The 17,239-nt window shown below is 42.6% G+C and overlaps 2 protein-coding genes across 4 annotated transcripts in view; one reads left to right on the top strand and one right to left on the bottom strand.

The window, feature by feature from the left end:
• The window catches only part of LOC129668492 (alpha-fetoprotein-like), a 42,476-nt gene extending 41,127 nt beyond the window's left edge, over positions 1-1,349 (top strand). Inside the window, 1 exon segment of the mRNA XM_055596500.1 lies at positions 1,281-1,349. Coding sequence (XP_055452475.1) covers positions 1,281-1,349 — 69 coding nt within the window.
• Positions 1,350-4,566: 3,217 nt separating this feature from the next.
• Positions 4,567-17,239, bottom strand: part of Rassf6 (Ras association domain family member 6) — a 36,677-nt gene continuing 24,004 nt past the window's right edge. For 2 of the 3 annotated variants that reach the window (XM_055596464.1, XM_055596472.1), the window contains exons 5-11: positions 12,808-12,905; positions 11,970-12,151; positions 10,101-10,202; positions 9,760-9,811; positions 7,708-7,826; positions 7,525-7,622; positions 4,567-7,448 (exon numbers count right to left, since the gene is read on the bottom strand). In XM_055596464.1, coding sequence (XP_055452439.1) covers positions 7,373-7,448; positions 7,525-7,622; positions 7,708-7,826; positions 9,760-9,811; positions 10,101-10,202; positions 11,970-12,151; positions 12,808-12,905 — 727 coding nt within the window. In that variant the 3' untranslated portion in view covers positions 4,567-7,372. The other variant, XM_055596477.1, reaches the window with a different exon arrangement.

Below are 17,239 nucleotides of genomic sequence, written 5' to 3'. Positions count from 1 at the left end.
TTCTTTCTTTCTTTCTTTCTTTCTTTCTTTCTTTCTTTCTTTCTTTCCTTCCTTCCTTCCTTCCTTCCTTCCTTCCTTCCTTCCTTCCTTCCTTCCTTCCTTCCTCCTTCCCTTCCCTCTCTTCCTCCCTCCCTCCTCTTTCTTGGAAGAGTGTTACCACATGGCCCAGGCTGGCTTGGAACTCACTATGTAGCCAAGGCCAGCCTGGAGTTCGGAGCAATCCTCTTGTCTCCATCATATCAGCCCTGGGGTTAAAGTGTTTGTGAGCATGCCCACCCAGCCCGAGCCTACTTTTTCTCCAGCAGTCTTGTGTGGGCTTCATGTGAGGCCATGTGGTTTGGTTTCATTCTGGACCGTCTTCATGGTTTTTGGGCTAGACTGTTTTCTGTTTTTCTGGGCTCACAATGAAGCTACGTAGCTTCCTGATGGAGCCTTCACTTAGCACATGGCCCCAACTTTAGTCCACAATGCCATAAGAGAATAAATAAATCGGTTTTCCTGGATGCCTTCCTCCTACCTTACTTTAACCAGAGATGTATTTACACATTTCTGGTCACTATAACAGTTACAATTTACCAAGGAACTATGGGATAAATGACGTCAGAAAAGATAGACATGGAGCAGATTTCTGTTACCAGTAGCTTCAGACACATGAAGATCAAATAAGATCTTGGGTTAAGCTTTTGTGGTAACTTCCCATGAAAACTGACCTAAAAACTCACAGGTTATTGAAAGAGGAGGGATTTCTTAAAGTCCAGAAGCATATGTCAAAGCAAGTCTGTAAAGATGCTGATCTGCCTAAGTGACGGACTGTGATGATGCCTGAGGCCGGGAGGAGGGACTAAATTAACACAGCCAGCATGCTCCCAGGAACGCCAGGGAGCTTAGGAATGCAAGTCAGCTCAGGTGTGCGTGCACAGGTATGCGGATATGTGGGCGTGTTTGCCACGTGTATCTGTGCATGTGGGTGCATGCGTACATGAGTGCATCTGTTTGTAACATGTGTGTTATCGTGCAGCCAAAAAAAAAAAAAAAAGCCTGCCTTGAGAACAGATGAAAATATTTCAGACCTGAGGTCCCGAAAGTGAGAAATGACTGCGGTTAACTGAGTCTTTAAGTGACTAGGCCTGTGGGGAAGGCTGACACCCGGGGAAGGGGCGTGATGTAGCCACCTCCCGCATCCAACACGGAAGCTTGAAGACTTTTCTGTTTAGGGACCAGGACCATAGTAGTCTTGACTCCTCCTTCCCTCTCACAGTTATGCCTGTTCTTTTCCGTAGGGACAACAACTGATCACGAGGTGCCAATACCTCTTAGAGGCCAACACATCCCAGAGCATGTTGCTGTAGGGTCACCGGCGGGTGAGATCAGCAGTGCTCAAGATGACAAGTCGACGGACTGCCGCGGCCTCACTGGCTCAGGGGGGTAGCAGAACGCCGGCTAGTCCACACCGTCTTTCCTCTCCCCTTAACAAATGGCTCCTAGAGGAGTCCCCTCAGAGCTCTCCTGCCTCTCAAGTGCAGCGGCAAAAAGAACATTCAAGGCCTCCAGCCAATTGAATATGCAGCTGTTATGCCAGGTTCACGGGACCCTCAGAGACCACCAGGAGACGATTCGATGCAATTGCAAGAGAGCTTTATTACGAGCGCGATCGAACTCGGGACCCAAGTCTCACTGATGCAGCAGTAGAGAAGGGGGACCCTAAGCTCTGAGTGAACAGGATTCTTAAAGGGAAAGTCTGGGAGCAGGAGGTTTCCGTGGCAGCAAGCAGGGGGCACAAGTCTTGGCGTTAAATAATTGGGTGAAGTTTAGCAGGGCGGGGTGACCTTTTCTGAGGCACACAATCACAATGGCTGAGGCATATAATCATGATGGCTATTTTTCTAAACCATATCTGAAACATTGGGGAGAATTTTCCCACCCGATTCTCAACCGATTCCCATTGATTATTGGCAGGGAGTTTGTCTCTATTTTCTATGAAGCATTTATTTTGTTATATTTCCTGGAGGCTGTTGCTAGGAGAGTTAACTTTGTTTTCTGCCAGGTGTACATTCTGTGATATTTCCTGGTACCTGAATTCAGCTCCCAGTCAAAATCTTTATTTCAAAATGGAGTTATATTCTGGCTAACTTAAACTCTTCACAGCCACATCTTGCTGGGAACTGGCTGCTGGGTCCCCCACAACGAAGACTTCTGGGTCCAACATGGAGCTGTACCACTTCCGGGAATGACTGCTGATGAGCTGAGGGAAATATGCTAATGAGGGTACCTTTGTGGATAGGTTCTGCCTCCCTCTGCCTCCTGTCTGTGTGCACTGTTGACATTGCCAGCAACAGCTCCTGATACATTTATATTAATTTGGGCATCTTTGGGTGCCTGCTCTTTACTCTGGAAATTCTGCTGAAAATAACAGGACTCATAACTGGGACTTTTAAATTTTTCTACGATTCTCTTATCTGATAAAACAAACATTAATAGTTTAGTGCTTACTAAATAGTGACTTATTTTGATTGAAGAAACAGAAAGCTTTTCATGATGTTCTTTACTTAATCTTAATTGTTTTCTTCCTACTCTAGAATTATCAATAGGCTTTCATACGTTAGCAACATTCACATCTGTTGACCATCCCATGCATTCAACGCACGGTGCAAAATACCGTGGTGGAGACAGAAGAGATGGCTCAGCCGCTAAGGACACATACAGTTCTTTTAGAGGGCCCAAGTTCGGTTCCCCACACCCACATTTAGCAGATCGTTGTTGCCTGTGTCTCTAGTTTGGAGGACCACTCTTCTGGCCTCTCTAGAGACTTGTTCTTATGTGTAATGCACACACACAGAATAGAGATAAACATGGGAAGCCACTGACTTGTCGATATAAGACACAATCAATTTAAGCATTATAATAAAGGCATAGTTCACATGTCCGGTATCCCAAACATGAAGCAGGCAATCACAGTGCACAGGGGTTGGAGACCACTTGGTAAAACTGAGACCACGAAAGGTCACCGAAGGATAGAGGCTTACCCAGAACTAGACAAGCATGGCTCCAACAGCTGGACACGTGGCGAAAGAGATTCAGAGAATGTGAGTGATCCATTTGGCTGTGGTTTTTGTATTGTGTTTTGAATCTTGTGTATGTGTGTGTCTTTGTGTCTGAGTGTGGGCACACATCTGCCTGCCATGACAGATGTGTGACAGCAGAAACACAAACTCTCGTGTCGGCTATCACCTCCAACCTCGTTTGCCGCTGTGTTCACTGGGCTAGCTTGCCCACGAGATTCTCGGGGTCCTCCTGTCTCCACTTCCCATCTTGCCGTAGGAGCACTGGGATTACAGGGTTGCATCTGGCTTTGCCTGCATTCTGGAGATCTGAACTCAGGACCTCATGCTTTTGCGGCAAGCCCTGCACCCACTGAGCTATCTCCTCAGCCCCACTTGGCTAGCCGTGAAACAAAAATAAAGTAGCTGCGGGCAATCAGGGTTAGTGGACGAGAAGGCTGCAGTGGGGGAAGGGTGTGTGTGACGTACGCCGATTTGAATATGACAGATCCTTCCGCTCAGCACTTCTTACATGCAAAGCACCAGCATTTACGTGTGATAGTCACATTGCTCTCACAACTGTTTAGCGAAGCAGCTACAGGCATCTCCCTTCTGCTCCTGTGTATTCAGTTGACTGGAGTAGAGACCGTTAAATATTGCTGTGCCAGTGGTCTTGTCATTACTCCCTAAACAACACAGTGTAACAGCTATTTGCATATCATTTGCATTGTCCTAATTATAAGTAAGCTAGAGGTGGCTTAGAGTATCTGGGAGGCTGGAGGGTATACACAAATTGTCCATTTTACAGGAAGTACTTTAGCGTCATTAGATGGCAATGTCTGAAGCAGGGTCTTGGAACTAGTCTCCTGGGATTCAATGCTCAACATCCATCATGCTGGCCATGGGTTCCAATCCTACCCATTCCTTCCGATTAATACCTTAGTCAATCTCCTAGCCTTTCCAGGATTACTTTCCTCATATATAAAGTGGAATTCAAAAAATAATGTCTTGAGATTGTACACAAGTTGGCGTATATAAAGCTGGGCAAGGCAGAAGGCAAATAGTACAAGAATTATATGAAATCTCAGGTTTTGTTGATCAAATATTGATGTCAACCTAATGTATTAAATGCTATTGAATGTACAAATGAATATGATTAAAGGCTGCCTTGCTAATAACATCCTATCATGCGTTTCCCATGTACTTATTTCAACATGGTGAAGTTAGGTCTGCTGTCTCTCCCCTTCATCAGCTGCCTTGGAAATGGAATGCTTAGTATTTCAGTTTCTCAAACCAATCAGCATAGCCTGCAACTGGATTCCTCTGTAATGCCGGCTAACTGAACATTTCAGAGGCCTGAGCTCAGAAAAGATATTTTTGGTGGTGGGTTTTTTTTGAGGGGCAGTTGATGTTAGATAAGAAAATAAACATAGCAAAGTGTCCAGCTACTGGATCAGACTTGTGAGCAAGGAGACGTACGTACAGTAGAGATTGTAAGGATACTTTAGGTAATTCATGAACGCATGAATTGTCTATCCATTTTATTGAGCATCTCCTAGGTATAAGACATGATATGAAGTACAAAAAGTACAATGATACATGCAACAGACTATGATTAGTATGTAACTGACAATGAAATATCTGGGTCACCTAAAACAATGAAAAGCCCTTTATTTTGGACAAAAGTTTATGGTTTTTCATCATACAAAAACAGCTGAAGTAGATTTGGCCTCAGAAAGTGCAAAAGTCATCTAGGGCTATGAAGCCATTTTAGCATTTAGCGGCTCATCACAGCTGAAGTTTCTGATCTCACAGTTTCTGAAGACCTGGTACCCGGAGTGCCTCTAGCGGGTTCTCTGGCTCAGGAAGTTGCACCCAAGCGATTAGGATAAGTGCAGCCTTTGAAGGCTCCAGACCCACTTAGGAGACAGCTGGAGAGCCTGCTGGCTTTCTGTGGAAAGCCCCAGCTCTCGATCAAACAGGCTTCCCCCCCCCCCCAAGGCTCAGACCTTCATGCGCCTAAGGAAGTGATCCAGTGGCAAATTCAAGGAGCCTCAGCAACTCCGTGATCAAATCTCCAGTCCCTCGCTCTCCCTCCCGCCTGCCTTGCTCAGTCCCTTAGAACTTCTAGCTGCTGAAAGCATGGATAGGTTAATGTTCTCCGCTTGGAGAAGCTATAATCATGCGATGTGGTTAACTTGTCTGGGTCAAGTCAGCCCACATCCCAGTCTAACCTAACATCGCATCAAATGCCACACGTTTATAATCGTTTTTTAGGGAAAAATAAGCAGCAATCATTACGTCCTGACGCTCTGCAGAAAGATTAAGGAGGACAGATAGTAAAGGGTTTTTTTTTTTTTTTAAAACATCGCAAAGGTAAGGTCAATGGCTCATTTGAATAATTAAAAATATTTTGCATCCAGTGAGAATCTGTTCTTGTATGGACTTCTTACTTTTTGTGGAGAACGTTCATGCAACATATTTTGCATTTCCTGATCAGAAAATTAATGCATCATTATATAATGTTTAACACACTTACAAGAGCTAGAGAAACAAATCACAAATAATTCTATAACTTGGTTTGGGTTTGTGAGTGGATATACAATATCCGTGTCCGTGTGCAAATACACAAGTAAATATATAACCTAAGAGACGGATATTTCACAATATGGTTTTCTATTCTTATCTTCATAAAGAGATCTAGATTATTAAAATAAAAATCTAATGGTTGTAACATTTTGAGCAAGTTTTTTTTGCCTTTTAAATCATTTTTTTCTGAGCAAATGTTTTGCCTTTTACTATTTTTTTTTTGTTTTTGAACACTTACTCTCCTTACATCTTTTTGTCACAATAAACGTCAGTGTAATAACTCTGAAGAACGCCTCTGTATCTCTGATGTCTATACAGCATCTTACAAGGCTAATCTTGTATCTAACACATTCAGGGGGAAAAAACCCATTTGCTGCAGCACGCATCGTCACTACCCGTTGACTAGTTTGATCTTTGCTAACAGTGATCTTGTTGAGCCGATTTGCCAGTTTTTATATTCTAGGCCCCAATTCAGTTTGAGATCAGCCCTGTGAAAACCCGGGGGACAGCGGTGGGTGGAGCGGACCCTTTTACAGCTTCCTCTGCGCCCTGCACAATATCATACTTTGCCAGCAGAGGGCGCGCTAGAAAACCATTGCGGTTTCTCGGGCTCCAGGAAAGATTTTTCTGTTTGCATCCAGAGATTTCTCCAGGGCTAGCAGCTAGGATGCCAAATGGAGTAGTTTGGAGACAGAAAAATATTGATTAAGACTTCACGATGATAAGGGTTATTAAGACTTCACTATGATAAGAGTTTACAAATAAAGTCCCATAGCATTTTTTTTTTTCCCCCAGCAGGATTAGCAGACCGTATGTGTACCTGGAGGGTAACTCACAGGACAGCAAGGACTCTGTGATGCCTCGCCCGGCGGCTCAGCTGCAGCAGCTTGGCTTCATCCACAGCAATCGTCAGCACCAGCTGGGCGTCTGGGGGTCACGTGCTCTTCTAGCTAGTAACAGGACATTCTATGTCTGCGGTGTATTTGTTTACAAAGGTAAAAGAAAATGAATTCAACCGATTTTTAAGACACTTAAAACAGCTTGGAAGTCGGCATCCGGAGAATAGAAGGGCAGGGAGCAAATGAAGGGCCTGGGTTGAGAGCTATCACGTGGGTGCTGGGACCTGAACCCAGGTATTCTGGAAGAGTAGACAGTGCTCTTCAACACTTAGCCATCTCTCCAGCCCTGAGTTTAGGTTTCTTTACAAAGTCCCAGACCATTTTATTCTGAAAGGACAGATGGAGCTAAAAACCATCAAGGTCATAGATTTACTTCTAAACTTTATGTAAACGCTTGAGTGTTTACACAGCTATGAAACATGATCAACTGAGACCCCTGCCGGCTTGAGAATGTTTCTTGTTGACATCAAGAACTGGGAGTGTTTATTTCCAGTCACTGGTGAGTCAGCCAATATCTCAGTTCTCGTACGAGTGAAAGATAAAGCAAGTTTCAACCGCATGACATCAGCAGAGGCCGCTCCAACCTCGGAATGTGCTATCAACGGTATTTGGACTGCATGGTACCCAGGCTTCCTTCAGTTACTGAGAGGGGGTCCAGTCTTGCCTTCGTCCAACTCTGAACCGCAGCCAACCTCATCGTTGCGCAGAGGAAGGAGGCCGTTTGCCATTCGGTTTTCCACAGCTGCGAGGTCACAGGTCTCAGAACCCGGGAGCCGACCGTACATTCATTCAACAGTGTCCTCTCCAGCTCAGCCAGGAGGGCCAGCTGGCAGGAGGGCTGGGCTTCTAGACCGTGGTCTCTGTCTTCGCTGCCTGCTTCCTCTGGAGACACTCCAGTATAAAGGCCCTTTCGGTACTGAATCTGAAAAAGGAAGAATGGGTGAAACAGGGCACCTGGCGCGCCCTGAATCTACCCCCGGCGCGCACCCCTGCCTCACCTGGCCATTATCCTTTCAGTCTCCATTTTCTCTTCCTCGTCTAATCTTTGAAGGATGGATTCCAAGAAAGAAAAGTGAAAATTAATGTACTGAGCCACCTGAAAAGGAGAAGAGAGGGGCTTATGTAAGAAGCGCTGAGTCAGAGGGAGATTCGAAAACTCAGGGAGGCGTGGGCGGCCATACGTCACTGCTGATCTCCTCTGCGTCTTTATCCATGAGGAAGATCCGGGCATTGCTTTTGGAAGGGCCTTGTAGGAGCCTCTGCAGGAGTGGGACATCTGTCTTCTTTAGCTTTCTCTGCTCTGCAAATGGAAACAAAAGACGGCCACGCCCCATTACCCACGGGACGCAGTAAGTGGTATATAGTGCTGTATATCTGTTTTTTTTAAATACATGTCTATACTAAAGCTTAATTTATAAATTAGTCATAGTAAGACAGAACATCACTAGTAACAAAATAGAACAACCCCACCAATTATTCTAATAAGACTATCAGCACTGTACTTTTATACTTCCTTGATGACATTACCAAAAACAACAACAAAAACAAAACAAACAAACAAAAAAACAGACACACTGTGGCCCCTCACTTCTCACTCTGATGCTAAGTGACTAAAGGGGAGGTTGCGTCTATAGTATGGATACAACGGACAAATGGATGATTCATCCCAGGGAGAGGCATGGCTGGACAGCGCAAGAGTTCATCACTATACTTTGACAGTATGCACTTTAAAGCATATAAATTGCTATGTCTGGAAAAGTCCATCAATATTCTTGTACTATGTCTGACACTGGCTAATGGTAGCCACACAAGGCGATATTTCAGATGAGAAGAGATTACTATAATTTGAAATGGAAAAAGATAAAAATTTACATAAACTACAAATGAACTTCTTCCTCTCAATATGTGGTCTGGCTTACTAGTTCAAATAATTTGACCTTAGTGTCAGCTAGGTCATTTAGACAAAGCTGTAGTCCTACTGAGGGAACAATGGCTTCGTTCTTTATAATTTTCCATTTGTTCATCCATTCATTGACACAGCATTTATTTCCAAGTTCAGTTAATGTAATAACTATTTCCAAGTTCGTTATAGCTGTTCTTAATTCTTCCTTTTGTTTCCTCCTCACATTCAGTTCTTGGGTATTCCAAGAACTAAAATATAAATGCGGAATTAATGAGATTAGTCCTTGTCATTTATCTGCAGGCCTCATCTATTCAGCCATGAAAATGAGACGAAAGAAAATTGATACATTCTCAGAAGCTCACATTTAAAAAGTTAGAGTAACCCCACCACAAAGCTACTTCTTATATTTTGTCAAAGTAATCTCCTATCTGGGATTGCCTTTTAATAAAAATGACCCACGTAGAGAAGCCCAGTGTCATTCAATTCATTTTTTCCTCACTTCTTTTCTCAGAATGATCAAATCTGTTTCTCGTCTCTGAATTCACTTTATTCCCATTTTCATTCCCATTCAGTGTGTGCTGATTTCTTCTGCGAAGCCACAGGAAGCCCTCACAGTTCTGCTCCTCCCCTCAGCACAGCGGAACCCTCTCTTGGCCTTTAAGCCTAAAGCTAACTTGGTTTCGCAACCCCATTCATGTCCGCACTTTACATTCCTAAGCTTCCTGCTTCATGATGATGGGGAACCATTACTGAAAACATATCCCCCGCAGAGTTCTGTTCATGTTCTCTCCCAAGGGAGAGCTCAGATTCTTACAATGTGTCAGCCCCAGTGACAAGGAAGAAAGAGCAAAGTAACAAGGTCAGAGAGAAGGGCCATGGAGGGATGACGAAAGAGCTAGGGCAAGGAAGGGAGAAGGGAGTAAGTACAGAGGTGACCAGACAGCCCAGCTCCTCCTGGAGAGCCCTCCATGGAGGGATTTCTGAAATTCTGACCTCCACTCAGACAACGTAAAGTCCGGCAAACAAGCAAAGTCCTTTGTATCATAAACTCTTGGAAGATATTGATCCTTAGGTTATCTGTCTGGAACTGGAGAACATATATGTTATTCTAGAAGCATTTCTCCATGGATGGAAGTGTAGCTCAGTGGAAGAGTAGGTAGTTAGCTTACACCAAAACTCTGTAATCATCAATTACAACGAGCCCTTTCCTGTCTCTTCTTTCTTGTGTATTCTGCTTCCCCCCCCTTTTTTGACAGAATCAAGTGGCCTGCTGTTCTGCCTTTCTTATGGACAGAAAACCAACATGGCTGGAGTGAGCAAATTTTCTTACCTCCTGTTCCAAAAATAATGTAGAGAGCAAAATCCCGAGGGCTATTCTCAATCTGTCAATAGAAAGAAACAAATAAATGTAATTGTTTCAGATGATGTTCTCAGATCCAGAGTATTTGCAGGTGTCCCATTTGGCCCTCACTTTCAGCGTGAAGTCTTCTCAGCTCCTGGGGGAATAATGTGGATTTCCAGGCTTTAGTTGCTCTGAGGAAAAGATCCACCAGAACTGAACATAAGTTGCTGGCTCACAGCCCACAGCTCTTTTTCAGAAGAGTTCCATTTATGTGCCTCCATTAGTTTCTCTACATGCATGATATAGCTCAGGTCAGTACTAGCAATTACCTTAAATTTTTGGAGAAGTTGCTTTATTACTTCTTCAGTCCTCATGTTACTATTTGTTCTGACCTTAGTTTCTGATCCAAAGGTTGGGGTGAAAATGGATGTCTAAAAGAAAAATAACAAAACCATAGAAGACCTTAAGACTCTGTCAATCAACAGTGGTCAATGTCTTGAACTTGAAGTGTAGGAATATGTAATTCCGAGAAGTGTTGATACTACTCCTAATGACGTCACAGAGTTCTCAAATAAACACAGATTTAATAACAATTATTGTATAATAATTATTATTATACTTTGTAATATAATGCTAAATATTGTATACAACTATTCTAAGCCCTTCATAAATAGTAACTGACTTAATTCTTATGACAAGTAATAAAATAATTTCAAATGGTATGATATAAATGTCACACACGTGTTTAGGGGGCTGAGAGGTGTGTCAGTGTTAAGAGCACTTGCTCCAGCAGAGGACTTTTAAGTATTTTCAAAAATGTATGAGTACACAAGCATTTGCTAGAATATGAGGCATGAGAAAAATCTTTGAATGCATGCTTGAATTGCATACATCCCTTATGATGCTTTTGTCAGAATATTCTAGCATAACAGAAAAGGAATGAAGACCCTTTAGAAAGCCTTAGTTTGAAGAAAGCATCCAAACCCATATTTCTCCACCTTTCCTAAAGTCAGAATGTTTTCTAACAATCATTATGTTTGTCTAGATCCCAAATTACAACATAATAATGGGGGAATCTGATAATTTCAGAACAAATAGGCGCTATTGCCTGGTCCTGGACATTTGTTAGATTTCCCTGAACATGCTAAATCATCTCTGACTTTATAAGTTGATCTGGAAGAACTAAGGATATATTTCATACCTTCAACAAGTAGAATGTCTTGTAAGTGTTATAGAAAAACATGTATACATTTTACACATCTTAGCAAAAGAATATCAGAATGGAAATTTTATCTCAACTGTAGCCACACTTGTACAAACATTTTGTGTGAAAATACAATATCTAAAGGGCAGGCTACAAAATGTGATGTAATTAATTATTTTTATTTTAAAAATTTAATACAATATATTTGATCATGGTTTCCCCTCTCCCATCTCCTTCCAGATCTTCCTCATCTTCAACTTCTTGTTCTGTTCCCTCTCTTATTCTCTCTGAAATAACAAAGCAAACAACAAAAAACCCAACAAGACAAAAAAAAATGCCCTGACCAAGCCAAAATGAAACAAAAATGAAGAGATGTAGAGATGGCTCAGTGGTTAAGAGCATTGGTTAGTCTTCCAGGGGATCAGGGTTCAATTCCCAGCACCCACAAAGCAGCTCACAACTGTAACTGCAGTTCTGGGGGATATGGCACACTCACGCACAGAGGCAGACAAGCACGCAGGCAAAACAACAATGCCCATTTATGAAAATAAAACTAAACATAAATAAAGAAGGGTTCATTTTGTGTTTGCCAACTACTCCTGATATACCCAGTGACACTCTACTGGAGGAAATGGCTTGCCCTCTGCCAGCAGGCATCAACTGCAAATAGCTACTTGGTTGGGAGTGGGGCCCTTATCTAGTTCCTCCCATTTCAGTACAATGGCCCAGCTGGCTTGAACCTTTGCAGGTCTTATATATGTAATTGTAATTAATTTAAATCTGTGCTTAAAAACAAACAAACAAACCTAACGAAGAGAGAAAGAAGTGAACAAGGCCATGCTTAAACTCAGTTTACAAGTTACTCCAGGGAAGGATTGGTAAGTGTTAGGCGCCCGCTGCCATTGTCGGTATGACTGATTTAAATTCTAAGTTGAAGTAAACGGTATTGTTAGCACAATGGACACCATTCCTCATTAGAGGAACCGAAGCTCACCTCATGGTTATAGAAGTGTCCGTTGATAGAGGCTCTGTGGCTCTGTCTGTCTTTTCTATACATCACTGGAGCCTTTGTCCTTTTTCTCACCAAAGCTGCCTCACTCATGGTCCTATAGAGCAATGGGGATGCTGGCTCCTCCTCTGCTTGTGGCTTCAGAGTGCTGTGATAAGATAAATAGTCTGGGAAGAGTAAAGATCACAAGCCCGTATCATTCAGCTGCCTATCTTCTAAGCTGCCTAACTCCTTGCATTGTAGGGGCACCGGTATGCTTTTATTAATGAGCGGGACTGCTGTTTCCTGGTGTTCCAAAGCACTGTGGTTCACTGCTTGGCTTGGCTTACGCTGACTTATTATGGGGTGTGTGAGATGGGTCAGGCAGCGAATGCTGCTAGTGAGCGATGTCTCATAGGATTCACGTGATCACATGATTGGTGTTTCCACTCTTTTAGACCGACTTTATTGAGGGTATAAGTTATACAGAATTTTAGCATGGAAGAGCTGGAAAAATCCATCCTTCTGTCAGGCTGGACTCAGACAGGTAAGATACAAACATGGTGAGCTGAGTAGCTTTCAAATGAACACAGCAATTCTAAGTGATGGGACCAAGCCTGAATCTCTGTTTTGTCCTGATGCCAAGCTTATTAGACCTTTCCTAGGAAGACAGACTTTGGGCCTTAGTTCCCTTTCCTGTGATGTAAGATATCAGGCCCCTTGAGATGCTTAAGAAACAAATACACATGAGTTCATCAAGTAGTGCTGTGTAGAAGGCAAACATTTAGCAGTCATGTGGTATGTCCTTAAAAATACAACACAGTAATAAGTCTTTGATACTGACCTTCAGGGGAATGCCTTCCTTCAGACACCAGAACTTGGCTCCCGTCCAGCTCGGTGATCCGATAAAGGTCATCAAATTCTCCCCAACGCGTCATCCTCCTGCCGAGTAACAAATCTGTGAGACTGATTCCATATGATGGGTCTCAGAAACACAGAGGTACTGTAGGTAGATATATTACTCAACTATAAAACAAGTTTATCACTTTACAAAGATTATATCCATACCTGAGTGATAAGCATATCTTTTAAACAAACTCTGTATATTTAGGGACATAATAATTCAGCTATATACTGAAATGAAAAATTATGAAGATTCTATAAAATGGATATTGGTATGGGGCTGGTAGAAACTAACAGAAGCTACTCATACACAGATATCTCATCAGGTTTTAGGGAGGTTTAGATAGAAGATTGCCATTTACACTCATGAATAAAGTACCCAGAGCATTAAAATAGTTACATAGGTGACTCTAATATGATAACATATGCTACTTATCTTTAAGGCCTGAACTGCTTTGAAAAATACAATTTACAAAATGGAAATGTATGAAAAATTTCTTCACTAGAAAATCATTACCTCATGTAGAAGATTATCAAGGTTACCAGCAAAAGTTCAAGTGTTCAGAATGCATGAAACATGACCACCATTCATTTTGATTTTATTTATCTGGCCTTAGACAAGTTAGTTACACATTCTCCCTTGCCCTCACTGTCTTCATTTCCAAAATCAGAGTAATCGTAGTAGGATAGGTGTATTGGCAGGATTTAATGTGTTAATTTTCCCTGAATATAGCTAAGCACTCAGTATATATCTAAAATATTATCAGAATAATTTCATCTTCAATGGCATCACCATCATCATCACCATTACCACCACCATCATCATCACCATCATCACCGTGATCATGACCACCTGAACTCTTTTCATGATGAATCAGGCACAACTTTCGGTCCAATGCATTCCTGGAAGTCTCCAGGCAAATGGATCCTATTATTTGTGGTAATTATTTTGTCCTGGTTTGAGCCTCTTTCATCAAATCCTTTATATTATGAACCCTAAGTATTTACACCGAGGCTATCTGGACCTTAACTCTACCTAAATGTCCATGACAGGGGTTTGAATGATAATGGTCCCAAAAGGCTCATGTATTTGAAGACTTGGTCCTCCATTTGCTTGGAGAAATTACGGCAAATTCAGGAAGATGAGTCTTGCTGGAGGAAATACGTCATTGGATGAGCTTTGAGCACTTGTTAACTTATGCTGCCTCCTGCTCTCTATCTATCTCTCTGCCTCTCTGTCTCTGTCTGTCTGTCTGTCTGTCTCCTTCTCTCTGCTCCCTGTGTATGTGTGACAATGTGCTCACCAGCTTCCTGCTCCTGCCTCCATGCCATGCCTTCTGCCCTGCCATGGTGGGCCTCTGGAACCAAAAGCCAAAACAAATATTTCTTTCTTGGGTTGCTTTGGTCATGGCACTTTATCTCACCGACAGACAACAACCAGCACACGATGGAAGCCATCTTATACACACTAACAGAAGGCAGTGGCAAAGCAAGGCTATTGCTTCCTTCTTGATCTTGGAATTCCCTTGAAGTCTTCTTGTAACTCTCGTTTTGTTTGATTCACAACAGCCATAAGAAGTAGATAATATGTTCTTAAAATATTTGTGAATAAATTTTTGAGCAAACTCTACTAGCTGGAGGAGCTCTATGTACTAGCAGTGCAGGTCTCTACTCACTTTCTAGCAATGTGACATGTAGTATTGAACATTTTCCCTAATTTACAGCATGGTAGAAATAAAAACTTTAATCACTATTAGAAGAGGGGTGGCAATGGGAACTAGGTACCATCGAGAAGCTAAACCTAAAAGGCAAAGCAACGAGATGCTGTTTCCTACAGAGGACCAGCAGTCCTACAAATAACGGCTATTTATGATCACCACAGCTGCTTGGCGACTCTGGCAAATGTGACAGCCAGCCCATCAGTTGTCAGTTTCCTTAGCTTCCTGAAGTGCAGTAAACCCAGGGGCTGGAACATGGCTCAATATATTCATTTTTCAAAATTTAATTTTATGTTTATATATATATATTTATTACAATTTATTCACTTTGTATCCCCACTGCAGCCCTCTCCCTCATCTCCTCCCAGTCCCACCATCCCTCCCTCTTCTCCTCCCCTGCCCCTCCCCAAGTCCACTGATAGGGGATATCTTCCTCCCCTTCCCTCTGATCCTAGCCTATCTGGTCTCATCAAAACTGGCTGCATTGTCTTCCTCTGTGGCCTGGTAAGGCTGCACCCACCAGGGGAAGGTGATCAAAGAGCCAGCCACTGAGTTCATATCAGAGACAGCCTCTGTTCCCCTTACTAGGGAACCCACTTGGAGACTGAGCAGCCAATGGGCTACATCTGTGCAGGGGTCTAGGAGGAATGGATACAAAGAGTGTGGTATATTTATACAATGGAATACTACTCTGCAATTACAAAAAAAATATATTCATTTTTGCCTCCTTCCTTCATATCGCTCATTGCAGAGGTTTAAAAACAACTACTTTATAGTTTGGGATGGTGTAATTCAAGAACCATTCCATACACCGTGCACATGACTAAGCTTTAAGGTGGTTGCCCATACTTTTCAAGCAAGAGCTGGTTAAAACTTTAATGCCAAACACCTGGACATGTCCAAACATGGAACAGTTATGTTGCTCTGTCCAAACACCAGGAAGTGTACCACGAGCAAATCTAAATGACAGGGGTGATAATGAGTTGTAAAATAAAATGAAGTTAGAAATTTGATAGGCAAATGGAATGCAGCCACTTCCCTATATATAAAACATAAAAAGCCCATTATTGATGCAAATCAAATATGTACCTGTTCACCTCTTGCTCTTTGTTTCATTCTGCCATGGCAAGTCTAAAATGTGCCAACACTGACTTTAGAAAGATGTCAAAATAAAAATGAAAACCAGTGAAAGCAAAAATAACCCTACTGAGGCTGCTCTTGTCTGTTTTGTTTGTTTGTTTGTTGTTTTGTTTTGTTTTGAACACACAATTTCTGTAAGAAAACATTTGGCCCAGGTCCGAGAAAACTAAGTCCCTCCTACAGAGCCATTTCCATACACGCAGAACTGGTCAGTGCTCACATAAACTGACTTATTTTTAAGTCTCCACCGTCCTCATTTGGCTAGTACTTCCTCAGCATGACTCATTTCTAATGATGAAAACAAACTAACATGACAAGAGTGACGATTTTCCCGAAGGTATGGAAAGGCACTCAACTGGAGTCCTTCCTGCATCTAAGCACACACTGTCCATGTCCTTCCGTGTCTACTAACCCACGGGAGAAAGAGGATCTGAGCAGGGGTGTTAACTTCTGTCCACCGATGCCCAGCGCAGGCAAAGGAGGATGAGAGGAGTTTTGAGATGAGGGGACGGTTAAATTCTTTACACAGTTCAATTAAGACCCAGAATTTAAATGAGCCACCCGGAGGAAGGTGATCAAGGGAGGGCATCTAAGGCTGAACTGAAGCAGAGAACAATGCCTAGGGTACTGACGCACCATCTTAGTCAGGGGACAGGGAAAGCCGTTCTGTCTGTGTTGTGCCTTCATGACTGTATAAAGCTGATTGCACCAGGTCCTCTTGACTAATCAATCTCAATCAAAGGATGCTTGATCAGAGCTCCCTGCTTCCTGATATGAGCATGCAATGGCTCAAGCTCCCTCTGCTATGGAAGAAGTCCCTTCAGTTAGCATGCCTCTCCTACCATGAAGGAGAGGTTGGAAACTGTGAGCCAAAGTACCCCCCCCCCCCCGAATGCTGTTTCTGTCATGGTTGGCCACGGTGAAGAGAAGAGTTACTAGTGTACCAGCAATGTTCTCGGTGACAATGGACTCTGCCGAGGAGGCAGTGTGAAGGTGACAGTTTATAGTCTGCTACGACATAGAAAAGAACATAATATCACCATGTCCCCAAGCCCTGGCTCCTAAAACTCACCCCACAATTTCCATATTTTTAATTTAAAACTAGTATTTTGAATTTGAGAAATTAAAGCATATCTTTGAATAGCTATTAAAATAATAATGACCTAACATAACAGCATAAGTGCCTTCTACCTCCTCGACGTATCGCCTTAATACCTCATGCTTATATAGTTTTAATGAAGCAAAATGAATTACAATATAGTAAATGGAGTCGGCTCTGCAAAGAAATTTGCCGTGAGTTCTTAGACAGATGTGAAGCATGATCACTAATTTTCCAAGTTCATAACCTGTATAGTTTTTTTTTTTAAAGCAAGGCTCATCACTTTTAAATGCTGCTTCTGTCTTTGGAGTGATCAGCCTTGTCAATTGTCTTGTACCTTTGGTGTGCTAGGCTTCTTGGATGCCTGAGGTTGTGGCTCCATTTGTGCTCATAAGTACCATGTCCTGTGCCCAGCA

The sequence above is a fragment of the Psammomys obesus genome, unplaced genomic scaffold, assembly GCF_907164565.1.
Source record: "Psammomys obesus unplaced genomic scaffold, mPsaObe1.curated_primary_1811, whole genome shotgun sequence".
Classification (NCBI taxonomy): Eukaryota; Metazoa; Chordata; class Mammalia; order Rodentia; family Muridae; genus Psammomys; species Psammomys obesus.
This window is presented reverse-complemented; position numbering and strand designations above follow the sequence as displayed.